The 26,962-nt window shown below is 44.1% G+C and overlaps 1 protein-coding gene across 5 annotated transcripts in view; it reads left to right on the top strand.

The window, feature by feature from the left end:
- The first annotated feature begins 2,130 nt into the window (after positions 1 to 2,130).
- LOC147452126 (putative LRR receptor-like serine/threonine-protein kinase At1g06840) overlaps positions 2,131 to 26,962 on the top strand; it is a 73,014-nt gene continuing 48,182 nt past the window's right edge. For 2 of the 5 annotated variants that reach the window (XM_086517930.1, XM_086517931.1), the window contains exons 1-15: positions 2,132 to 2,283; positions 3,682 to 3,826; positions 3,943 to 4,014; positions 4,109 to 4,180; positions 4,300 to 4,443; positions 12,343 to 12,414; positions 12,490 to 12,561; positions 12,652 to 12,723; positions 25,050 to 25,118; positions 25,204 to 25,275; positions 25,361 to 25,432; positions 25,590 to 25,679; positions 25,805 to 25,876; positions 25,976 to 26,496; positions 26,574 to 26,729. In XM_086517930.1, the coding sequence (XP_086374056.1) occupies positions 2,193 to 2,283; positions 3,682 to 3,826; positions 3,943 to 4,014; positions 4,109 to 4,180; positions 4,300 to 4,443; positions 12,343 to 12,414; positions 12,490 to 12,561; positions 12,652 to 12,723; positions 25,050 to 25,118; positions 25,204 to 25,275; positions 25,361 to 25,432; positions 25,590 to 25,679; positions 25,805 to 25,876; positions 25,976 to 26,496; positions 26,574 to 26,729 (1,792 nt within the window). In that variant the 5' untranslated portion in view covers positions 2,132 to 2,192. Of the gene's footprint in view, positions 2,284 to 3,546; positions 3,566 to 3,681; positions 3,827 to 3,942; positions 4,015 to 4,108; positions 4,181 to 4,299; positions 4,444 to 12,342; positions 12,415 to 12,489; positions 12,562 to 12,651; positions 12,724 to 25,049; positions 25,119 to 25,203; positions 25,276 to 25,360; positions 25,433 to 25,589; positions 25,680 to 25,804; positions 25,877 to 25,975; positions 26,497 to 26,573; positions 26,730 to 26,962 lie in introns of those variants that run through there. The other 3 variants (XM_086517929.1, XM_086517927.1, XM_086517928.1) reach the window with 3 other exon arrangements.

Here is a 26,962-nt window from a genome sequence, read left to right on the forward strand (position 1 = left end):
TGCACATCTCATTTCCATTAAGATGCACACCAAACGTAATAATCTCTAAAATTTGTAATTTTTAAGCATTTTTTTGACTATTTTAATTACCCGCTTTACTTCCGATTAACGCGGTTTGAGAAACGTTAATTTAAACTCAATGACTAAGCTTAGGCAAACCTTCTCCAAACACTACTGGAAAGGAGTCATCGCGTTGCATAGCTTAAATAAGACACACGTGCGCGCGCGCGCACACACACAAAATGTTTAACATCACCAAAATAAATATCTGACTGACAAATACTATCCAATGAGTTTTGAGTGTGTGTGTGTGAGTGTGTGTGTGTGTGTGAGAGAGAGAGAGAGAGAGAGTAGAGAGAGAAGAAGAAGAAGAAGAAGGCAAGAGGCCTAAAAATATAGTTCACGAGTCTCGATTCTTGAATGCAAGTACTTGCTTATACGATTACATAATTTCTCAAGGAGGGAGAAGGAGCGGGATTTTTAATATTGTAGAAACAATCATAGTGACCTCAAACATAATGTGCATACGAGAAGAGGCTATCCTACATTGCCTCAATGTATGGTCTCACATTTAAGGAAACAAGAGCTAAGCCAAATGGTTGGTATGATATAGATTGTGCGTAAGGAAATAGGCTCAAGTATGTTAATGGTTGAATACAATCTGCTCTCTCGACAAGGAACATGCTTTTATAATTTGGGGAGAGAGGGAGATACAGATCAATGACATGCATGATTTTAGGTCGTCACAACTTCAATTTTGCACCACGTCCTTCAGTTTAACATAATGCCAAAATTCTTGTTAAAAAAAAAACAATTGAGTGACCTTATTTTGTTTTCATTTCTATCAAATTTAAGGTGCAAATGACATGAAAGTATACATGAACAGGGCTAGCACTTCATGAAAAATAATGTCTATGAGAAGCTTCCAATCTTGGTATCAAAGAATGCTTTGCAACATCTATTAAGAGGTCGTGTCATGCATCACTTTTATAAATGCGGTAGACTATACAGATAGTGTTCCACTTGGAAGAGAAGATAGCCCTACAAGAATAGAGGCATTGTTTCCTTGGCCGCAGCAAGGTGCGGGTCACATACTAGTCACTACTAAAAACATTGAAAGTATGCCTAACCCAACACTTCTCTAAGGCTTCTTTTAAAAAGCCACAAAATTACAAGTCAATTTTTGTAACTAGGTGACATATTTGATAATGAATGTAAGAGAAGTAGTACCCTTTCCTATGCAAGGAGAAGTCCCCAAGGAGAATGGTTGGCCCATTTAGAGCGAGAAGCTGCTTCCATAGTTGAGTTCTATCTCTGACAGAACCTCCTGCATAGATTGACACCAGCATGCAGTGTACCTAGGACTTGATGGCCACGGCTACCCAATAGGCTCCTCTGCCAGATCTCTCTAGATCCATCTTCCGAGCTTGAGGAATGTCGAGTGCTGTACCCCCTAATCCCCTATAGTGAGAGGAGCAGTGCCAACGGTGCTCCTTTGAGATTAGAGAGAGTCTCTAATTAGAGAGCTCGTCGCCTGTGGTCTTTATTTCCTGGAGTCCAATGACCTCTACAGGAAAGTTGGTGAGCACAACAAAGAGAACATCGCCCCTGACCAAGACAGGCCCAGCCCCCATGGAGGTCCAGAAAGACAACAAGAGGGCGCACACTTCGGTGTCACAAGCCTCTCCAAGAGCCCAGTCAAAAAACCACAAAGACAGACGTAATCCCCGATGAAAATCTTGTCTTGAAATATTAAAGGTCTCTCAGACCCACTCAAAGCTAAAAAAATTAGGGCTTGGCGTACATTTGACTCTTGGATGTGAAGTATTGAAATATTCATTTAAGAGCCTCGTATGGGCCGTTTTTCTTTTTCCTTCTAATGATAGACTCAAAAGAGTGTAGACTTGTAAAATGAAGTGTTAAACAATTCACGTGTATTTTAAAATGTAGAGCTCGAGAGAGACTTCAGATAGTACGTACTCTGGCGAGTCGCGATATGTCGGGCCGGGGTGCTTATAGAATCCACTGCCCAGTCAAGGAAAAAGACTCGTCGCTTGTCTCCCAAGTTCCAGGCGATGTACGCATGCTCTCTCTCTCTCTCTCTCTCTCTCTCTCGCGCGCGCGCGCGCGCGCAGTCCCTTATACCAGCAATCGAGTGTGATTAGCATTGCCGCTCGGCATCAACAGAAAACATGGTTTTCATGCAGGCGTTCCTCATCTTCTGTTGTCTCTTCCTGGCTGCCGTGCATACAGCTTCCCATGGCGTCTCGGACCCTGCAGAAGGTGAGCTCTTGCAGCTGTTTTCACCATTTTAGCAAATGGGTCATCACAGCATTGAAGGAAAAAATATACTGGACCAACTTAACCACTGCAATATCAATGAAAAAAAAGGCCAAATATAGAAATCGAGCCATAATATGCTAGCAATTGTGGATCCTCAGAAACCTTTTATATCAAAAACACAAATACTAGTAATAAGAAAACAAATATTCGGAATAATCCAAAGGAACTTACCCACAAGCAGAGAATATAAGAAACGCATTTATGAAGATTACAAAGCACAAGGCTAATTGCATGAAGTGCCGTTCATACACCAACTTAACTTAACTCCCATACTTTTGCGATCGTCATTTAGGTCCACTTGAATCTTTAGGTATGGTCACTCAGCTCGGCCAATGGCATAAACCAGTAATCAATGAGACATTTTCTACAATCGACTTTGAGTGTGCTGGTACATCCCAGTAAAAAATAGTAATTAATGACACAGGAGCACCTTAATATAGAAAACCAAATGAATTAATTGATCAATATTTGAAGAAATAGTTGCTCTCACTACTAATCTACAGAGTGTGGTAGAAACTTATGTCTCCGATTATTTCATTGTTTCATATAAGAAATGAGTATATGCTCACACTGTGAGCATGCTAGCCTGGTGAGCTTGCCCAAAATGTGGTAGAAACTTGACTCATCCATAATTGGTGTCATAAAATGAACTTCATTTTGGAACCGAGCCCATACAAACATGCACCTACTCGGCCGATGATAGTTTTCCAGCGCCAGTGCCTATGTGGCACTAGCTAGGGCCCAATACCCTTCAAAAAATTTGATGAGAGGAATTGAAGGGCATTCAGTAATTGTGCCACGTTGCGTTGAGCGCTTGAAATTTATCCGGACGGCACCTACTCATGGTTACACCTACTCATGGCAAGGTATTGTGCAAAATATGCATCGCAAAGGTGGTGACATTCTTTTCCTATTTAGACATGCTATGAGGTTGCTTATAATTTATGGAATGCTTAATTTTTTGTTTCCTTTTGGTCAGAGATTCCTTTTTAATTCGCTACTTTAGTTCTGCTTCTTACCTTATGCGTCAACATAAAAGAAAATTCTGGGCATATTCTGTTTATCGTTGTAAATCATTGTGGAAGAGTTCCCTAATGCCCCCCTTATCTTGTACAATGACATGACTGTAGCTCTTTTGGGTGTTTGATTAACCAACAAAATGAGTTTTTGTTTGCAAAAAAAGAAAGTCACCTTATGCCTCAACAACCAAGCAATAGAATTGGTGTGTGTATCATAAGGTGCAATCGTTTCTTTTTTAAGGATGGTAGAACGGTGGTAGTGTTATTGTGTGTACACAGTTTTCATGCTGAACGTGGATTGCATGTTCTATGTCTTCAGTTGGCTCTCTTCTAGCAATGAAAGATGGGTTTGGCGATGGGCTCAACAGGCTTGCTAATTGGGTTGGAGACGATCCATGTGGGGCCCCACGATGGAAGGGAGTGTATTGTACATCCATTGGTGGCACACAGTTTGTTCGCGAGCTGTAAGTTTGTACAATTCTGCACTCTTTCTATAGACGTCCTTGTCATGTATTCAGCAGACCGGAGCTTGAGCTTGCATGAAATGGTTCTGAACGTCTAAAATTATTGACACTAGCAGGCGCTTAATGAACATGAATTTCACGGGTGTTCTCGTGGCACACATTGGAAATTTGACACATCTGTCAATACTGTAAGTATGGCTCAATTGACTTATCTAGCTGTGCTTTCATGTGAGCCTCAGATTATAGGTTTACCTTTGACTGTATGCCCTTTTTCATGTACAGTAATCTCATGTGGAACAAACTCCAAGGCTCAATTCCTCCCGAAATTGGGAAACTGAAAAATCTCTCTCTCCTGTAAGCTCATCATACTTGACTCTTTTAAGTTTTGATATATCAGGGCTCCACTTGTTTTCCTCGAATGCAGGGATTACCGTAGCTTTTAGATGAACTTGTTAATGCTCAAAAATTTTCAGGCTTTTTGATGGTAATGAACTAAGTGGAACTTTGCCACCGGAGTTAGGCAACCTCTCAAAATTGGATAGGCTGCAAATCGATTCAAACAACCTCTCAGGTCCACTGCCACCATCTTTCCAACGCCTGAGCAATATACGCCACATGTAAGAAGCTGATGGTAATTTGTGAAAATACATCTGTCATGTTTCAGCAGGTTCTTATTATATGTGTACAGTGTCTGAAAATGATCATGCATCTCCACAAGTGCACATGTAGGAGTGTCTGCCTCTATCTCTGTTTTTCTCCTTTGATGTGTAATTTTATTGATTACAAAAAACACGAGACATGGGCCAACGACCAATCAAGCAACCATGTGCAATGGTCTTAGGACAACTACGAAACTTGCAAAGCATCAATAGAGCTGGCCCGCTCTAGAGGAGTCATATAATCACATGACATGAAAGTTGCAGCCAACAGGATCGCTCTAGGAAAGGATGCATAGTGTCCGTTGCGATCTGAATGCAGTCACCCACACTGTCCTATGTGAATGATCAGATGGAAAAGAGAGGGATTCTCCCTAATTACAATACTGTGCGGTACATTTATCAAGGAGTCTCCAAAATAATTTCAGCACGCTGTATTTACTTGTTTTTGCCTTGTTTTCAGCCCCAAACAGTCCCCTAACTGTCCTCTGCCAGTGGGGCACGATTCCCAATGGTTTTGGAGTCCGTATGGCTGAAAAACAGTCAATTTACAGTGCATACATAGTGCTGAAAACGCACCTGTACGGTGAGGTTATGACCCTCATTGGTGCCTTCTTTGGAGTAGCAGTTAGCTACCCCTATTCCTGCTCAAGGAGGCTCTTGCCTCAGCACAAAAGCATGAAACCACACAGCTGTACATCAGTCAAATGAAGAGCCCTCTTGTGGGGCATCACATAACTGCACTTAGGGGAGAGAGAGAGCAGTGTGTAGTGCGCAAGGTATCACTTCTAGCACCAGACTGTACATTGAGTGGAAAGAAAGCACTCCATAGCTCTTAACCTGTGACAGATGCAAAATGAGGCCTCTCTCAGCTTAAAATTCAGTGCCCATTTTTTTGAATGAGGCAAGTACACAGGAAAGTGCCACTTGGCACATTTACAAGCATTTGCCCGTTTCGGAGTGGTTGGAAATCGCGGGGTTGCCCGTTTTGTTGCCCCGCCGTTGGAAATCGCGGGGTTGCCGCCTAAAAATCTCCCGAGTGGTTGCTCAATTGACTTCGCGGCAGAGTTGTAGAATGTTCCCCTTGTCATACCGGAGGTAATGACGTGAACACATTTCACGGCCCAAAATAGCAGTTTCCTAATTTTTAGGAGATGCTTCCGTTGGGCTTCCATTGATCATCTGACCATCTATCCTCATTGGGACCGCATCCAAAAGTGCAATGTGGCCCAAGTGTCGGATACTTTCTGTCGGTGATCCCACCTTGACTTTATGCCTTTATTGAGTTCACTTCCTAGTATCCACCAACTTGCTAAGTGCGACGGGGGGACCTACATGATCTTGCACTGAGCCTAGACATCCTCTTACTATACGAATTTCAGTGCCGGTCAACTTCCCGTCTGCGGGTGAAACTACCGTTCACATTGGCCATACAATGTCCGACCATTTGCAACTTCAAAAAGAGGGTCTCAAAAATAAAATAAAAATCATTGGAAAGAAATCAACAACTAAGGTTAGCAGTTGCCACGTCCTCGTAACATAGTTAACAGCTCCCACGTCCTCGTGACAGTAGTTGTAGTATGAGTGCGGGCAGAGCTCTGCAATGGTGGCTGTTCCTCTGGGTTTCCAATATCTAGTGTAAAGGAATCTGTAATCTGCCTCTGGGACTGTCTCTCTCCAACTCTCCTCAATAAAGTGTCTCTATGCCTGTGTAACTCAAGTAGATGTAGTCCAAGATATCTCTGATCGTCATAACTCGTGACCCTAGATAGAGGCCCAAAACCCTCTCTGAATAGACAATGAAAACGGCCTTGTATCTCATAGTACACTGTGCAATGACATATGTATTGTAACTTTGTCTCTGGCTCTAGATGACATAAGTGGCATATCCTGCTATCTGCTGGTATCCCTCTGAATCATCCAGTCTCAATTTCGAGCTGATGTGAGGATGTGCGTATCTGGCCAATGGCGCAACGCAAATCATGAGAAAGATGTGTGTCCATATAGCTCGGTAGAATCACACACCCATCCCTTGTGAGGTGGAAAAGATGCTCTTTATAGAAAGCCATCTTCGTGCCCAACTCCTGTACCGGCTCTATCCATGTCCTCCTCCTGTCCAGCTGTATCAGATCCTGACGAATGAGTCTAGTAATCTCCACCCGTGTCAGAGACATCAAGGGTGCTTGGAGAGGGAGAGAGAAATGAAATGAAATGATATATTAACGTCTTCAAAAGCCCAAAATGACCTATGAGACCATTAGATACACAGTGGTGAATCTAATACAATGTCTGAAGTACAAGTACAAAAAGTACTGAAAGTAAAAAATGAGAACTGAAAATGAAGTGTGAAATGTGAAATGTGAAAATGTACAGTAGGTCCTCAATGACAATCTGGGTGTCGTGCTAGAATGCCTCTGATCCTCTGTTGGAGTCTCCGTCGATGGAGTGTGCTCTTGTGTCTCGGTCGTGGTCGTCTCGATCTCCCGAGCTTAGTCGCCCTGTCAATTAGGGTTCCTCTGGTATGAATGCGGGTACAACCCTGTGCTGGTGGTTGGTCTCTTGGCTCCCTCGATCCAAAGAAGTCTGTGATCTGTCTCTGCGACTGTCGTACTCCATGTCTCCTCAACAGACTATCTCTATGTCGGTGTAGCTCAAGTAGATATAAGCCAAGGCATCTCTGATCCTGATACCTCATGACTCTATCTAGGGGTCCAAAACCCTCCCTGAATAAGCAGTGGAAATCTCATAATACAAAGTGCAGTGGCATATGTAGTGTAGCTCTGTCTCTGGCTCTCTACCTCATAGTTGACATATCCTAGACTCCAGTGGTATCCCTCTGAATCTACCCGTCTCAATGTCCAGCTGGTGTGAGGATGTGCGAATCTGACCAATAGCACATCGCAGACCATGAGACAAATGAGTGTCCATGTAGCTCGGACGAGTCACAAACCCATCTCCCGAAAGTTGGAGAAGGTGCTCTTTGTAGAAAGCCATCTTCGTGCCCAACTCCTGCATTGGCTCTACCCATGTCCTCCTGGTGTCCAACTGTATAAGATCCTGACGAATGAGTCTAGTGATCTCCGTCCGTGTGACTGGCAGGGAGGGTGCATCCAGGGAATACTGAAAAGGAGGCAATCTATCCATGTTGAGACCATGCCTCTGAAACCATGAGGTCATCTGCGCATACCAACATGATGCGTCTCCCTGCATCGCTAATTGTCTAGAGGACTCAAGAGCCAATCTAGTATATCTGCCTCTATGTGTATCCCATAGACTATGCATAAAGGACACTGACCTGGTAAGAGCCTCAATCTCTATAGGAGGGGCGGCTACCTCCGCTCGAATAATCGCATGTGGTACGGAGGCCTTGGCTCTAATCATCCGGGATATCATAAATACCAAGGGTCTCTCCATGTTCCTCCAACTGTCATGATTCACAGATGGTCCCCAAACCTGGACCCCATAAAGCATAGCTGAAGCAACCAAAGTATCAAAGAGCCATAGCTTTGTTCGTGGTTCTTGAAACTGAACCTGCGAACACATCCTCTCTAGCCCTCCCAATGCCGCATAGGCTCTGGACAGTCTAGTCTCTGTTGCTCTCCTCAGAGTAAACCTCGGTCCCGTGAATACCACTCCAGGATATGTATATTCATCTGTGTACTCCACAGTGTTCTGACCATATACGAGTGTAGGTGCCGATCTCTTGACCCACTGTGGTGTGGTGTTAAACACCATAACCTTGGTTTTACCAAGGTCCACAGACAGTCCACTATCCTCTGCAAAGTTGTGCAATGCGCGCGCGCGCACACACACACACACACACACACACACACACACACACACACACACACAGATATGATATGATATGATATGATATATTAACGTCTTCAAAAGGCCAAAATGACCTATGAGACCAGCTGATACAAAGTGGTGAAACTAGTACAATGTCTGAACACAAAAGTACAAAGGTACTGAATGCAAAATAAAAATAAAAATGAGAAGTGTGTAGTGACAGTGAAAATGAAGTGTAGAGTAAGTTCTCAATGACACTCTGGATGTCGTGCTAGGATGTCCCTGATCCTCTGCTGAAGTCGCCGTCGATGGAGTGTGCTCTTGTGTCTCGGTCGTGGTCGCCTCGATCTCCCAAGCTCAATCGCCCTGTCAACGAGGGTGCCTCTGGTATGCACGCACGCACAACTCTGCGCTGGTGGCTGCTCTCCTGGCTTTCCCGATCCAAAGAAATCTGTGATCGGTCTCTGTGACTGTCGTGTCCCATGTTTCCTCAATAGACTATCCCTATGCCGCTGTAGCTCAAGTAGATATAAGCCAAGGCATCTGTGATCCTCATACTTCATGACTCTATCTAGGGGTCCAAAGCCCTCCCTGAATAAGCAATGGAAGCGCCCTCGTATCTCATAATACACAGTGCAGTGGCATATGTAATGTAATTCGGTCTCTAGCTCTGTACCGCATAATTTACATATCCTGCTCTCCGGTGGTATCCCTCTGAATCTGCCCGTCTCAATCTCCAAATGGTGCGAGGATGTGCGGATCTGACCTATAGCGCATCGCAAACTATGAGACAGATGAGTGTCCATGTAGCTCGGAGGAATCACAAACCCATCTCCCGAGAGTTGGAGAAGATGCTCCTTGTAGAAAGCCATCTTCGTGCCCAACTCCTGCACTGGCTCTACCCATGTCCTCCTGGTGTCCAACTGTATAAGATCCTGACGAATAAGTCTAGTGATCTCCGTGCGTGTGACTGGTAGTGAAGGTGCATCCAGGGAATACTGAAATGGAGGCAGTCTATCTAGGCTGAAACCATGCCTTTGAAACCAAGAGATCATCTGTGCATACCAACATGATGTGTCTCCCTACGTCGCTAACTGTCTAGAAGACTCCAGAGCCAATCTAGCGTATCTGCCTCCACGTGTATCCCATAGGCTGTGCAAAAAGGACACTGATCTGGTAATAGCCTCAATCTCTATAGGAGGGGCTGCTAGCTCCGCTCGAATAATCGCATGTGGTACGAAGGACTTGGCTCTAATCATCCAATAGATCATAGATACCAAGGGCCTCTCCATGTTCCTCCACCTGTCATGATCCATAGATGGTCCCCACACCTGTACCCCATAAAGCATAGCTGAAGCAACCAAAGTATCAAAAAGCCATAGCTTTGTTCGTGGTTCCTAAAACTGAACCTGCGAACACATCCTCTCTAGCCCTCCCAGTGCTGCATATGCTCTAGACAGTCTAGTCTCTGCTGCTCTCAGAGCAAACCTCGGTCCCGAGAATACCACCCCAAGATATGTATATGCATCTGTGTATTCCACAGTGTTCTGGCCATATATGAGTGTAGGTGCCGATCTCCTGACCCACTGCGGAGTAGTGTTAAACACCAGAACCTTGGTTTTACCAAGGTTCACAGACAATCTACTATCCTCCGCAAAGCTGTGTAATGCATCCAATTGTCTCTGCATGCCCTCTGGTGACTCTGATATCAACACAATATCATTAGCATAGAGTAACAAAGGGATCCATGTCCCTTCTAGCTGAGCACCTCTGTCGCCTTCTCTGTCAATGTAGTCAGAAACCTCATCTACATACATACCAAATAGTGTAGGGGACAGAGGACACCCCTGCTTCACACCAATAGTGGAATGCACAATGTCAGAAATCCCCTCAGGAGTGCGTACGTGGCCAATCACTGAGCCGTATAAAGCCATGATCCCCCAAATGATCTCTGTGGGCACTCTCAACTCCTGTAACCCGCGCATCAATCTGGCTCTCGGTACTGTGTCGAATGCTTTGCGGAAATCCACAAAGCAACAATACATCCGTCTCCCATGTGCCCTACCCTCCTCAATAATGGCTCTGAGTGTAAGAATATGGTCCAAGGTGGAGAAATCCCTCCTGAATCCAGCCTGTCCTGCTGCTCGTATGCCCTCATTTTCTGCCCATTTACTCAGTTGCTGCTCCAGGATGGATGCATACAACCGTGCTAATGTGTGCCCTACCATAATAGTACGGTAATTCCCTGGAACCTTGGGATCCCCTGCTTTAAAGAGAGGTACAATAGTAGATAAACTCCAAGACCTGGGCAGTCCCTGACACATGACCCGGTTAAACAACCGCGCAAGAACCTTTGACAATAAATCTCTAGCATGTATCAAGTGCTCTGCCACCAAACCATCATGATCATAAGCTCTCCTAGTCTTCATCCTGTCAATGGCCTTCTTCACCATCTCAGTGGTAAAGAAGGTACTGGTGTCTGGGCATGGCTCTGGGGGGTCTGGTAGAGGTGGTTGCCCCGGTATTGTATATAATGATGCTGCATACTGACCCCAAATTTCGGGAGAAGTAATCACTGGAGGGGGGGAGTGCTCATGGAAGAAACGCCAGGCCTCCCCTGAATCTCGACTCAAAAAGAGCTGATACAAATCACGTTCCAACTGGGCTAAAAAGGCCCGCTTCTTCCGTCATACTAGACGCCGAAGAGCAATCCGAGACTGTTTATATGTGATCACCCCAAGTACAAGCTCGCGCTGAATCTGAGCTATCATCTCTCTGCACTCATCATCATACCAACTATTTTGAGGTATGCTCCCAGAACGTCTTCTTTGATCTGGTCGAGTATGTGGGTATGCCTCTGTTGCTGCCCCATGTAAGATCTCCGTCAATAGAGTAGTAATCTCCTCCACAGTATAAACTGGCTCGGCTGCCCACATCCGTCTTCAAAAGGCCAAAATGACCTATGAGACCAAAAGGTTACATGTGGTGAATCTAATACCAGGTATGGGTACAAAAAGTACAAAGAACTGGAAAGAAAATAGTGGGTAGGGGTGGGGTGAAAGCTGTGAGAGAGAGAGAGAGAGAGAGAGAGAGAGAGAGAGAGAGAGAGAGAGAGAAATGAAATGAAATGAAATGTTATATTAACGTCTTCAAAAAGGCCAGAATGACCTATGAGACCAAACTGATACAAAAGTGGTGAATCTGTTACAAAGTCTGGGTACTTTAGTACTAAAGTACTAAGTGTGAAAAGTGTGAAAGTGTGAAAATAAATGTGAAAAACTAAATACAAAGTATTGAATAAACTTCTTAGCAGCATTCTGGGTGTCTGGCTAGAATGCTTCTAATCCTTTGTTGTAGTCTTCTCCGGTGAAGTGTGCTTCTGCATCTCAGTCGTGGTCGTCTCGATTTCCTAAGCTCAATTGCCCTGTCAATGAGGGTGCCTTTGGTATGGATGTGGGTACTCCTTTGTGCTGGTTGCTGGTCTCTTGCTTCTCCTTCCCCTCCTGCTTCTCTTGATCCGAAGAAATCTGTGATCTGCCTCTGAGGCTGTAGTGCTCTTTGTCTTCTCATTAGATTATCCTTGTGCCGATGTATTTCCAGTAGGTACAAGCCTAAGCATCTTTGATCTTGGTATTGCATGAATTTATCTAGAGGTCCAAAGCCTTCTTTAAATAGGCAATGGAAACGCCCACGTATCTCATAGTATACGGTGCAATGGCATATGTAGTGTAATTCTGTCTCCGGTTCCATTCCGCATAACTTGCAAATTCTGCTCTCAGGTGGGATTCCCCTAGATCTGCCAAATTCAATTTCCAGCTGGTGTGAGGATGTACGAATCTGACCAATAGCACATCTCAAACCATGAGACAGGTGGGTATCCATGTAGCTCGGGCGAGTCACAAATCCATCTTCGGATAGCTGTAGGAAGTTTTCTTTGTAGTCGGCCATCTTTGTGCCCAATTCTTGTGTAGGGTCTACCCATGTCCTCTTAGAGAGAGAGAGAGAGAGAGAGAGAGAGAGAGAGAGAGAGAGAGAGGCTTTTTGACATTTTCCATGTTGACCACACAGCCATCTCAATAACAATTCCTTGACTGGAACCATCCCAAAAGAGTTGGGACAGCTTGCACAACTGCTTCATCTGTGAGTCGTAGAGTATGTTAGTTTCCCTCTATTTTACATTGGAAGTGGTGTATTATCAAGTTATGGGTGATGCAGGCTGCTAGATAACAACAAGATGACTGGAGAACTTCCACAAGAGCTTTCGAATATTTCTACCTTGATCATCTTGTGAGGACATTTAATCTATTTTTTTTCACTTCCAATTGTACTTCTTGTGAAGTCTGCAGCTTGAGTCTTTTGCTAAATGTTTTTACACAGACAACTGGACAATAATAACTTTAGTGGTTCCATACCCTCAAGCTACTCAAAGCTTGTAAAAATATCTAGATTGTAAGTGCTATAATTTGTTATTACAGTTTTTTTCTTGTTTGTTAATGTTGTCAAGGTCAACAAGTGAAGTCGAATTCAATCTTTCGTTTGCAATGGCAGGGCATGATTGAAAAATTCAAAAAAAGAACATGCAAGCTGACACGCACGTACATATGCGGCTCACGCACACACACACAAACGCAAATCCACACACATTTTTGGGAAAGTTACGTCAGAATGAAAGGAAGGCCACATAGAAAGTACAAGGGATGGCTAAAGTGGGAAAAAGGGGTTTGAATGGTCCACAAACGAACCCAAGAAAAGAAGACTGCATGCAATAGCATGAAAAGAAGACCGACATCCAGATGTCCTTTCCGAACTTTGAAGAGGGGAATCAAACAAATGACGAAAGTCATCTTGATATCTGCAGTAAAGATCCCTTCAAGATTGAAAAATTCAGGGAAGATGCAAAAAATGTTTCCTTACACACCAAGGAACTGCTACTCAGGTCTCTTGTAGGTGCTATGCCCTCTAGGGTTTCATGAACGATAGGTGGGGATTGTACAAATGTGGAAAATCTGTCTGATGTTGGAGTAAAGGATAATTCTTAGATCACGTACATTGCTAGAAGTCGAGAGGGGGACTGGGATAGCTTTGTTTTTGCAATTTGCTCTATACGAGTTCCCAGTACACATGGTGCATCAATTAGGTGGCCATGGTGATGCCTACGTGTGGCTCTTGCCTGATGGTACGTGGCCCTTGCTCGACCATGTTTCATGGCTAATATTTGGAAGGGATAAGCACCTCCCCTTGCAGGCCCTCTCGTGTTGTTTAAAAAGAAAAATAATAGAAAATAAAATAAAAATCCTTTGGTTGGTCCCATGACTCTCTGGCCTTTTCTTGGCATTTCCAGCGATAATGGACCGTTTCTTAGAGATAGTCAGCAGAATTTACAATGATTCTTATGGGATCATTAAGTGTTGTACTTGGGATTTCACTCTTTTGATCATGCTTCGTCTTCATGCGCACCCAGATGCAAGCAGCCACTAACTGGAGACAGTGTTGTCATATCTTTGACTATACATTGCAGCTGCTCACACTGTTTCTGGAGATGGTCTTTCTCACTTCTGCTCTTTGAGCTTCCTCAGATTTTTGTCTGGACTTATGAATTGGACCAAAGATGCGTTTAGGTCAAAGGAGGAAGGATCTCCAAGAGTCCCATGGCTATCCAGAGACTTATGCAGCAACTTCCAGAGGATTTGTGTTTATGTGGCTGATGAGCATCATGCTAGAGCACGGCTCAGATAGGTTGAGGAGCAGAGAGCAGAGTTGCCGTATCATCCCTTGGTGTCTTATTGAATTGGACAAAAGACTGGGATGACTGAAGTTTTTGTTGATGCTTTTTGTTTAGGCCTCCTAGTTCTTCTTAACATGCTTTACAAGATGCCTCCAGTTGCTTGCATATTGCAGATGCTTGCACAGGTAAGATTCTTTCTGCCCACCAATTAGTTCGGCAATGTTGTGGGCATCATTTTTTCCTTAAAGATGTTCCATTCTGTCTTACTATCATTCATGCAGGAGTAGTTAAACAAGTCTACTCCTGATATGATGCATCCTCTTGCCCCAGTAAGGATGACATTTCCCAGCAGCTTTTTTCTTGGACTTTGGGGATATGTTTCAAGTTCCCTTCTTAGAGAATTGCACATTTTTATTTTTGGTAATATGCTGGAGTCCATGTCTTGAACTATCATTTGTGGCATGCAAAAACAGGCCTTAAGAGGAGAAGAGAAAGGTTTACAAATCTATTTTAGGTAATGGGATACTTAATGGCCTTGTCCCTCATGCTTGAAGCATTTAAATTATTCCTTCTTTAGAATATCCACATGCTGACTTCCCCTTGTTTAGATTTGTGCCAGTGGAAGCTGATCCCGTTCTCTGGACAAGCTATAAGTTTTGGCTCATATGTCAGTGCCTGTCTAAATGTAGCAGAGAAATCTGTACCCATGTGCGTGAAGTGGGTACCCTAAGAGAGGGGTATGATCAAAGGTCACACGCCGAAGTGAACTCACAAGTGGGTAATAGAAATAGCATAACTGGAACAATAACCACATGGGCATGAACTGAAACAACATAGGCAGCAGATAGAAATGGAGAGTACAACCTCAATACACAGCAAGGACTCAAGTACAAGACACTGGCTGGCCGCACACTCTATGTCTGGACCAAAGACTTTGACACTCATATATGAGGGGGGGTACTGAGTCTAAATATTGCAGGGAAATGTGCTAAGTATAAATGTGTGAGGACACCGTGCACTAAAGAGGCTATTACAACACCAACACCAAGAATGGACCCAACAACTGATAATAGGGGACATATGTACAGTTACCAAATTAATTCTCCGGATAAGGTGAACCACATAGATGATGTGAAGGTGGTATTTCAGGTAGGCACAAGGCCATACCAACAGCCTGGCTACCAATGGTCCATCTCCCACAAAAGCGCTCATTTAGTAGTGTAATCCAAGTGTGGTAATCCTGACCCACTAGTCGAGTGAGCAGCAAAAAGTGAGTCATATCTCCGTGTGGCCTGTCACGGTGACCTGAGCACTGTAGCTGCTATAGCTAGGCAACACTAACGCCTTTCTCACTTGACTTGGTCCATGAAACTCGCTTTATTGATGATAGTCGCATCATGATTCATGGGCAAAAATATTTTTGTGAGGCCACTTTTTGGGCACAATTGTTCACATGGCCTCTCACAATTCGCTCTCGGATTTTGAAGAGGCATGTGACTCATGGGGCAGAGGTGACCCCTTGCTTCTTGCTTCTTTGTGTAAAGTTATACCCAGATGTTTTTGCGGGCTTATGCACAAGAGACTCATGGGATGGATCTACAACTTCCTCGTTTTCGTTTGTTTTTGCTGTTTCTTTGATCTTGTTTTATCCTCTTTTTTTGTGTTTAGTTGGTTTGGTTAGTTGGCTTGACTGTCACAAACTGTTAACGTGCCAACCATTGAAGACGAAGGGGGTTAGGACTCCCTGATAATAACCCTAGCCAACTTGCAGACCCTGGTCGAGGGGCCTAAACCCTATGAGAAGAAGAAGATGAAGTTTTTCTCAACTTAGTGAAGCCTGCCGAGTGGCCTAAAAGATAAAATGGGCTAGGATTAAATATCCTAAGCAGACCAACTTACAAAAGCTTGCCCGCGGGGGCTAAACATTAAATAAAGCAAATTGCGCGCGCATAGAGGATTTTGCGTATAGAGCTGGTGATGTGGCAAGATTGTATGGACTGTTCAGCAAATTGAGGTACATGCAGAGGATTTTGCGTAAAGAGATGATGATGTGGCAGGATTGTACGGATTATTCGGCGAATTGCCAGACATGACAGAGTGTACGGACAGCCCTATAGTTGCATGCTTTTGGACCTCGAGCTTTTAGAACTGATGCTTTTCATGTACTTCTTTTCGGTGAGGCAAAGGGCCTTTAAATAAGTCTTGTGGGCTCTCTCTGTGGCATTCTACTGTGTGGAGAAGCAGAGCAGAGTCACAGAGATGTACCTTGTTCAAGCTATATAAAGAAATAGTGGAAGGGGTGTCACAATTTAGGGCCATTATAGTCTTCGGTGGAACTCCACCACTTTGTGTCTTGTGTGGATTCTCTCTCTTTTTGTTCAGTTGTTTGAAGTTCTAAACATGTGTTTTAGTCTGTTCTTTTGGTTGGCACATGGTGCCGTCCCATTACAGTGGTATTGGAGCTTTAGGCATGTGCTTTTTTGAAAGAGACAGAGCAAGATGGCCTTTTTGGATTCTATAGAGTATCTGTAGTTCCTCCTCGACGAACTCCATGACATACTCTTGAGGCGTCCTCAGCAGAACCTCCTGATTCTCAAGAGATTTCCACAGATTTTGAAGTACATGTTGCCTTCTCTACATATTTCCGGCACGAGAAAGCACAAGGGCTTCTAACTGACAACCTACTCAGTCCTCTATTTCGATCGGGGGAGTTTTCTGAAACATGGTGCAACCATCTAATGTGTCCCCTGTGCAACCACTATTGCCACCACCTCCCTCACCGCCACCTTGATACAATAGTTGGAGTTCGTATGCCTACCCCTACTACCCATATCGTGGCTTTTCACCTCATCAGCCCAAGGACTTCAAGGATGGGGGATCCACAGTAAAAATTTTCACCATATGAGGCATGAAAGATAGAAAGAAAGCTTTATAGTTCCTAAAGCAGTTTGAAAATATCTATTCCCTGGGGAACTACACTGAAACATCTAAGATCTCTCGCACCTCGGATTTTCTGAAAGCTAATGCCATGAAGTACTAGAGTTCTATAGCTACCAAGCCTCACGCTCCATGGACTTGGCAAGCTTTCAAGAATATTTTTGTCCAAAGCCACGTGAAATCCCAATTTGAAGTACAGCTTCTAGCAGACTGGGGTAACGTGAAAATGCTTGCCATGGGGACCATGGAAGATTACAACCAAAGATTCCTTGATGTGTATGTGCCGATATCTTTCTTAAAATTGATGACCTTGGATGACGAATGCGGACATTATACCATTGGATTGCCATCACCTTTACAAGAATACCTTTGTCTAAAGAAGTTACTACTATGCAAGAGCTTATGGACCATGTTGCAGTGGGTTACAAGCTCATCAAAGAAAGATTGGAATTTGAAGATCAATTGATGAGTTCTGAGAATTCTCGACCACAACACATAAATTCTCGGATTCTTGCAACAACTTGAGTCAACTAGCAAGGCCTTGTTTGACACCTCACCAACGAGACCACCACAAGAAGGCAAATGCTTTGAATGTTTCGAGATGGGCACAACTCCTACGCATGTCCTACCGAAGGGGACAAGCCTTCAGAGCAACCTCCTGTTAAGAAAGTTAAAACTGTAGTGGGACTTGTTCATGACATTTATGGCATTACTCCTTTGCATAGCTTATGGGAAGATTAATGGCTTCAAGACAATTATTTTCTTTTACCCAGGAGCCACAGAGAATTTCATCCATCTAGAATTCCTGAAAGAGATAACTTTGAGTACTATCAGTTTGTTGAAGAACTTGAAAAGCCCAGCTATCCACATGGCAAACTCAAAAGGTTGTACCACTCATTAGTGCTCTTCCAGTCACCATCCAAGGTTGCCATGGCAAGGTAGACGTTCAGGAATTGTGACGCTCTTTTGGGCATGCCTTAGCACAACAAGAACGATGCGACTACCTAGCTCCGGAACCGTACCATCACTTTGCTCCAGAAGGACAAGCTAGTCGTCGAAAAAGTTCGATTGACCGAGACAAACCCATAATGATTTTAGTTTTGCTTTGTATGTAGATACTTTGAAGTTTATTTGACAATGCTTTTTGGAATTTATTTGAAATAGAATAGATCTCTTTTGATTTTGTGTTGGTGCCGATTGCGATTGCTTGATTCTTGTTTTGCTCATCTCTTTTCCTCCATAGTCATACGTATACCTCCCTGAATTCCACCAAGCCCAAAAGCAGTTGACCAAAAAGTCTCATAGTGGCCATGCAAGATCTGTCCACAAAGCCGAATACAGCTCTCACAAAGGTTGTGCTCCTGAAGCACAAGAATATCTATTATGCTACTTGCAAAGTGTCACAAACTGGTGACGTGGCTGTCCATGGTACACACACACCTGCCCCGGCTGGCTGCTATGTTGATGGGGCTGCTGCAGATTTCCGGGTTTCACGCACTGCTGACGTGGCATGACTATACGGCAGCCCCCGCGAATTGCGGCGCAAAAAGCGCTGGTAGATCGTATCGGAAATCCTATGCAGCTTTTGGACCTGCTTTATTTTACGCAATTTAGAGAGAGAGAGAGAGAGAGAGAGAGAGAGAGAGAGAGAGAGAGAGAGAGAGAGAGAGAGAGAGAGAGAGAGAGAGAGCTTTAATTGGTGTGCTTATTTTTATCAAGCAAGGCTTGAGAGAGTCAAAGGGGCTTTATTTTTGAATGCTTTTGGGGCTCTGATTTTAGCAACCCTTGTAACCTTTATAAGTGTGGGCAGGGTTCCCACTTCTCAAAGCATCTGGACGCAAAGTCTCAGAGTGAGACCCTCCCACTCCCTTGTACTTTGAGTTGCAGATTAATACAAAAAGAAATACCGAAAGGGGTGTCAGTTTCTGGGGCCAACATTTCTAGGCACGGAACTCCGCCGTGCCATGTCGAATCAATTGTGAACCGTGAACTGTTTTGAAGTGAATTCCTGTCATGTCGCGGTAGAATCTTGACTTGGAGTGTCCAAGTCTGTTACAGCGGTATCAGCGCATGACGGATTTCTCTTCTACCGGGGAATCCGATCCTTTTTTACGCGGCACTTATGGATTCAGACAAAGATCAGTCGACTTCCTTTGCATTTGGAGATGCGGGAAGAGATCACGAAGAAGTTTCTCACGAGGAGTATGGCCCGCCTCGGCCTACTCAGGCCGAGATTGAAGAGATGGAGCGTCGATGATTGATTGACGATGCAACAAAGATGATGATAAATTTTGCGAAGGACCCGAAATTTGCAAAATTTATGACTCAGACCTCCTTCGACGAGGTGCACTCACAGTGGCGGCAAACCACAGAACCACCCCTCAAACCGGCACTCAAGAAACCTCCTACTCCAAGGATGTTTACAGAGCAAGACTTAGAAGAGGTGGTTGATACACGGATTTCTCAGCTTTTTGACGCGCAGAACAAAGCTGAAAAGCACGACAAAAAGGAGAAGAAAAGAACTGACTTCCCGGGTTATTTGGGTCGTCCATCTGCTTTTGCCTTGGCAAGAAAGCAGAAAAAGCATGTCAGATTTGAAAGAGTATCCAATTCTTTTTCTTCTTCTTCTGACAGTTCTTCTAGCTCTTCTGACTTGAGCAAAGAAGACAAAAAAGGGAAAAAGAGAAGCAAAAAGCAAAGCTTCGGAAAGGGCAAGAAAAAGGCAAAGAAGCCTAGATTTCGCCTAATTTCTGATAGTTCTACAGAGGACTCGTCTTCAGACAGTTTGGACTCCGATGATCACAGATTCTATGCAAAGAAGAAGAATTTCTATAAAGCCAACCAGTATGACTTTCTGGAGGATAAAAGTAAGAAAGTCCGAGAGTTTAAAGAAGGTGGACAGTCAATTAAATTTGACACGTTTTCTGGATTTCGAGATGCTTCGAAGGCTTTGGCCTTCATATAGCAGTTTGACATAGCTTTTTCTGGAGGACATTACTCAGAGCAGTCCAAGATTCGGAGGGCTACCTCTTCAAGGGAAATGCTCAAACTTGGTGGTTCACTCTTTTGTTGAGCAAGAAAGCGCCGATTAAATGGCTGAAATTTAAAAGGCTTTTTATTTCTTCTTGGTTGACTTGGGAGTACGAACGCGGCATACGAACTGCTTGGAACCATCTTCGGATGACCAAGAAAGATTCATTGGACGCATATTGTGAGAGATTCAAGAGCTCTTTTCTACCAGCCTCTTCATTTAAGAAGATCTCGTTCAAAGGAGCGGTTTACCTTGGGACTTCCTACAAAGATCCGAGATCACTGCTTAGAGCAAAAGTTAGATTCCATTCAGGAACTGATGAGTCATGCAAAACGGGGATTTGCCATTCATTCAGGCAATTTGACCTACCCCATAGATGAAATCATGACGCAAAGGACCGAAATAGACTTCGAACAATGAAAATAGAAAGAAGAAGAGCAACCCAGAAAAGAAAGAAAAGGATGCAGGACCCAAGCTCACTCTTCGAGAGAGAGCTCTCTACATCAAAGAGGGGAAGTGCTTTGGATGCAGGGAAACTGGGCCCATCTCCGCGAACTGCCCTATAAAGGCACCGAAAGAATAGAACGACAAAGATGCAGCCGAGGAACGTGGACGAAAAGGCAAGATGAAAGCAAAATTGGTTCCAGATTGCATGGGTACTGACCCAAGCACGATTGACGAGAGTACAGAACTTTGCCGAGCTTGGGGTAAAGTGAACGACCAAGAAGCCCCGATCTTCTTTGATGGAGGAGCCAAGGCCAACTTCATTTCACCTGAATTGGTGGTGCGGCTCGAGATCACACCCGATCGGATGGGACCACTAGCAGAGGCAGTTCTAGCGGCACCTGGCAGGGACGTAGCCATTACATCTGTCATTGGCAAACTTCGGTTGCATTGTTAGGGGTATTTGGGGCACGAGGACTTCTACATAATTCCCTTGGAAGGTTGGGATGTCCTCCTAGGAATTCTCTGGTACCATAAGAACAACGCTGTGGTCGACTATCGGGCGAGAAGCAACTTTGACTACAGAGAAGGGCCGAACTATTGTACTTGATGTGAAACTTAAGGGCGAGTCTGTCCCTATTGTATCAGCTTCGGCCGTTTCCAAACTAATGAAATCCAGTGTGTTTGTTTACTTGATCTTTTTGAAAGAGTTGAATGATGAGAATAGGACAGATATGTCTGAACTTGATAAAGAACGCAAGGATTTTCTCTACACTAATGCCGATTGCTTTTCAGAGGGCTTGCCAGGCGAGTTACCACCTGCTTGTCCTGAGGATCATACCATTGATCTGATACCTGGAAGCACACCACCGAACTAGCCACCTTACCGTGTGAGCCGAGCCCAAAATGAAGAAATTATGAACCAAGTGAAAGACCTCTTGGAAAAGGGTCTTGTTCAGCCTAGTACTTCATTGTACTGCTCTCAGTGTTGTTGGTTTTGCAGAAAGACGGATCTTGGAGAATGTGCATCGATTATAGAGCTCTCAACAAAATCACCATCAAGAACAGATTTCTGATTCTTAGGATTGATGATATTCTTGACCGACTACAAGGATCCTCGTGCTTTAGCAGGATTGATTTGAAGAGCGGATATCATTAGATCCGAATCACGCCGAGAGATATCTACAAGACAGCTTTTCGGACGACTTTTGGGTTATTTGAGTTTTTGGTGATGGCTTTTGGCCTAACCAATGCTCCTACGACATTTAACCGGATGATGGACAGGATTTTTCGAGAGTACAGACTATTTGTTGGCACTTTCTTTGACGACATCATTGTTTTCTCCAAGGATGAGACAGAACATAGAGAATATCTGCTACAGGTCTTTCAGGCATTACCAGATCACAAGTTGGTGATTAAGGCGAAGAAAAGTGAATTTTTCCTACCCGAGATACAGTTTTTGGGACATATTATCTCAGCAACAGCAGGAGTGCAGATGGACTCAACCAAGATAGAGTATCCGTGATTGGCCCGATTCGAAGAATGTCCATGAAGTTAGAAGCTTCTTGGGCTTGTGTTCGCACTACAGGCGGTTCATTAGAAAGTTTGCAGAGGTTGCTTCCCCTTTGCATATGTTGACACAGAAAGGAGTCCCTTTCTCGTGGGGACCCATAGAGGTGACTGCCTTTCAGACACTGAAAGAGAAATTGACTACAGGACCAGTTTTGACTTTGCCGGATTTGCAGAAGTCATTCGAAGTATATTGGGATGCTTGTGGTCGTAGTCTAGGTGCGGTCTTAATGCAAGAAGGCCATGTCATTGCCTACAAAAGCCGATTGTTTTCAAGGCTGGAATTGACATCACAGATTTATGAGAAAGAGCTTTTGGCGCCTATCCATGCTCTTACTCAGTGGCAACATTATCTACTCGGAGCGGATTTTACTGTCTTCACAGACCATCAGAATTTACGCTACTTCTTGGCACAGAAGAAGCTATCGGAAAAGCAGATGTGGTGGGCGAACATCTTGTCACAGTTTCACTTCTAGATTGTCCATGTGCAGGGACAAAGAACTTGGTGGCAGATGCTTTGTCTCGGAAGCCGTTGGTTTTGGCTATTTCCACAATACATCAAGGAGCTTCGAGGATATGGTCGATCAGTATGCCACAAATACAGATTTTGCAGATATTTTCACTCGGATACGGAATGGGGGTAGTAGCGGAATATTCCATTCGGGATGGCTACTTGATGAGGAAAGAGATGTTGTGCGTTACATAGCCGTTAAGGGAAAAGGTTCTAACCGAATGCCACTGTCAACCTTTTACGGGTCACCGCGGCATTGCTACCACCTTGAAAGGTGTGGAGAGATACTTCTCTTGGCAGAGACTCAAGAAGGACGTGGACGATTTTGTACTCAGTTGCTTGGTATGCCAGAAGGTCAAGTTTGACAGGCATAAAGCACAGGGATTGTTACAGCCTTAACCCATACCCACCTGCCCCTGGGAAAGTATTGCAATGGATTTCAATTTTGATCTCCCGAGAACATAGAGTGGTCACGATGGGATCTGGATTGTTATTGACAGATTTAGCAAGCAAGCTCATTTCATTCCAGTAAAGAAAACAGTCAAGCCGGATCACTTAACGAGATTGTTTGTGGCCCAAATCTTCAGATTACATGGCATGACTGAGACGATTGTCTCTGACAGGGACCCCAGATTCACGAGTTTGTTTTGGAAGGCTATTTGGGAGAACATTGGCACGTGGTTGCAGTTCTTGTCATCGTTCCACCCGCAGAGTGACGGGCAGTCTGAGATTGCTAATTGAGTGGTACTAGATTTATTGAAGTCTTACATCTCGGATTAGAAGACTCAATGGGAAAAGTATTTACCTTTGGTGGAATTTGCCTACAATAACACGATACACTCTTCGACGGGGAGGGCACCATTTGAGATTATTGAAGGTGCTATGAAGGTTCCACCCTTCCTAAGCACGAAAGATAAGATTTTTGAAGCCGATGAGTACACGCCCGACTTGCACACGGCTTTTGCCAAGGTCCGCGAGGCTTTGCAGAAATCTCAAGAAGGACAAAAAAAGGCAGCAGATCACCATCGTTGCGATTTGAAATTGAAGAATGATTGGGTGCGCTCTTACATTTTGAGAAGGCATGCCTGAGAAAGAAAAAGGGAAAGGAGAGGCTTTTTCCAAAGCTTAGTATGCGATACTACGGACCTTTCCAGATTTCCGAAAAGATAAATGATGTCTCCTTTAGACTGAAGTTGCCCGATACTTGGATGATTCACAATGCTTTTCATGTGAGTCCCCTGAAGCCTTTTAAAGGCGATGTGCCCGAAGATGGGGAGCCTGATGAGCAACCCGAAGTGAAAGAAAACAAGGAGATCCTTGTTCCAGAACAGATATTGGCACATAAAGACAGAAAGATTAAGGCTAAAGTGATAAGGCGGTTCTTGGTTAAATTCAAGAACTATCCTGCATTGGATGCGCAGTGGATGGAGGAAGAGGACCTAGCAAATACTCCTCAGATTGTGAATCTTTACCTTGAAGCATTTGGATTAGCATAGTCTATTCTAAATGGAACCCTGAACGCAGCTTGGGCGGAATCTGGTGCAACGGGTATGCACAAGAGGGGAGTCGCTCCACTTCTTTGTCAGCAAATTGCCTCGATTTTGATACTAAAGTCACTGGTGTCTCTTTGAGTTTCAGGGATACTGTGAGCTGACAGTATTCTTCTGTATGACTTTATGAACTGGAATTCCCGATAATATGATATTGATTTGTTCTTGACTTGTTTCAGTGCAGGAACTGATAGATGAATGACTGCAACATTTCGGTATGAATGATCTCGATGGACATGGTTGCAATAATATTAGTCAATCGGGCATCTATGAGGTCCCGAATGGATCTAGATGCGATTGCTAAATACGTTGCCGATAAATCAGGGTCTGAGATCCGAATGAATTTTGAATGTGATTTGTCATGTGATGTCTTGTGTGTCCTGTGATGTGACTGTCGATTGGTACATGTGCTAGATGTGTGTTCGTAGTGCGTCGGTACTAACAGTGAGTGTCTGCTAAGATAGTTTATGGCCTCTGTTTGTTTTGCAGGGGTAATCAAGGGCGATTACAATGCTTTCAAGAGGGAGGTATGTCACAAACTGGTGACATGGTTGCCCATGGTACACACACACCTGCCCCGACTGGCTGCTGCAGATTTTTGGGTTTCACACACTGCTGACCTGGCATGACTGTACGGCAGCCCCCGCGAATTGTGGTGCAAAAAGTGCTGGCAGATCGTACGGAAAACCTACGTAGCTTTTGGACCTGCTTTATTTTACGCAACTGAGAGGGGGGGCGGGTTTGCAGAGGCAACACGAGGAGGGGGAGGCGGCAGGAGTTCCACTGCGCGTGGGGCTGCAGGCGGGCACAGCAGCGAGCAGGGCGAGGGGGCAGCGAGGGAGCAGAGCGAGCGAGCAGGGCAGCGGGGACAGCAGAGAGAGAGAGAGAGAGAGAGAGAGAGCTAGTTCTGACTAAACTTGGAAATTAGGTAGAGAGAGAGAGAGAGAGAGAGAGAGAGAGAGAGAGAGAGAGAGAGAGAGAGAGTCTCGCAATGATGTGCAAATCTAGGAGCTTGAGAAATTGCAACTTGAGTGGAACGATTCCCGATCTTTCTGCATTGCCCTACTTGGCATATTTGTAAGTGTATCATCCATGCCTGCATGAAAGTTAGTATTACTGTTGTCAAAGGCACTAACTGCGCGAGAAACTAATTTAATTCTAGGGATTTGAGTCAAAATCAACTAAGTGGAACTCTTCCATCTTTGCGCTACCAGTCTGATATCCTCACAACTATGTAAGCTTCAATTCAAAGCTTGAGAGCGCCCTCTCTAGTCTTTCACTACCTGCTCATGTTTTTCTCCTTTTCTTTTAAATTTCAGCGATCTCTCTTTCAACAGTTTAGAAGATGAGGTTCCATCATACTATTTACAATTTCAAAATCTGGAATTTATGTAAGTCTGGAAACTCTTGCCCATGTTTCATCTTTTTAGGCAGAAGTTCTGAATGAATGCAGAACTTCAACATTGTTCACAATAAGAAAAAAAGAAAGGAAAGAAATGTTTGATCAGACCCACCATTTGACAGCTCTTTTAATGTTGTTCTTGTCAGGATATTGGAGAATAACTCTCTGGATGGACCTTTTTCTGCAAACCTTTTAATCCACAATGCTTTCCCTACAGCGCAATCTGTTCTGCTATTGTAAGGCACTTTGTCAAACTGATACATTCAGTAAAATGCATAAGCCTTCCGATGGCAATGATAAATCCTAAACCATTTGAATTGCTTGTCCTTTTTCCCACTACTTATTTTTAAGAGTTGTGCAGCAATTTGCAGCACAACAATTTCTCCGAGTTTATTCCTGGAGTTTTCTCCTCTGTGCCAAATGTCACCTTCCGGTAGATACCCTTCTCTGAATATATCTGTGTAGCCTCTAGAATTGTAAATGTAGAGAGTGGTATGGTATCACAAAAGGGGCTTCAAAATTGTGTTTGCAGATTATACGGAAATCCTGCCTGCAATGATGTGGCTGGCAACCCTTTTTCAAATTCATGTCACCAAGACAACACTGGACTTCTTAATTTTTCAGATATTTCAGTTGCTACCCCTAAGTCGATTCTATGCTCAGAAAATACATGTGATGGAGCTAGGGACCAAGAGCTTGTACCTGGATTGCTAGCCCAAGGAAAGTGCAACTGTGCATATCCATTAGTCGTAGGATATCGACTGAAAAGCCCAAGTTTTGCTGCATTTCCATCATACATGAGTGGTTTTATCATATATTTGTCATCCGCTTTGCAAATGGAGGACTATCAAGTTCATGTTTCCCAGTATCGCTGGGAGACTGGGCCCCGCTTGGGGATGACTATCAAATTCTTTCCTAAGAGCCCTACCCACGAGTTTGAGGAAGATCAAGTTGAATATCTCTACGGTATGTTCTCAAGCTGGAGTATTCCATCCAATAACACATTCGGTCCTTATGAGCTGCTCTCGTTTACCATGGGCTTTCCCTACAATGGTATCTATTGCACTAAAACATTTGTTGCTTTGATTTCATAGTTTGTTCTGTGTAGTTCTAACTGTACATGCTTGCAGATGTTTTGACTCCTGGAACAGATGGTAAAAGCCTAGCTGCTGGTGTGGTGGCTGGTGTAGTGCTTGCGTCAGTTGCGTTCATTGCCATTTTAGTAATTGCTGCTTTGTTTGTCTGGATAAAGCATAGGCATCAATATGTTCGTGCAGCCAAATCAGGTAGTGCAATTGCTTTTGAGTGCAATGATTTTTATATTTTTTCCCTATGTGTGTTGCGCATGTGCATGTGTATAGAACCTCCACCCCTTACCACTAAGGAACACCTGGCATTTAGGCCGGGGTCGTGGGTGGAACCTCGAGGCAACTTAAACCCAGGCAGCGCAAAATTAACGCAATACGGAGGGCTCAGCCACTCCCCTAAGACCCAGGCTTTGATCCCACAACCTCACGGC

Source organism: Adiantum capillus-veneris, chromosome 8 (assembly GCF_014529385.1).
Source record: "Adiantum capillus-veneris isolate H3 chromosome 8, ASM1452938v2, whole genome shotgun sequence".
In the NCBI taxonomy this organism is placed as follows: Eukaryota; Viridiplantae; Streptophyta; class Polypodiopsida; order Polypodiales; family Pteridaceae; genus Adiantum; species Adiantum capillus-veneris.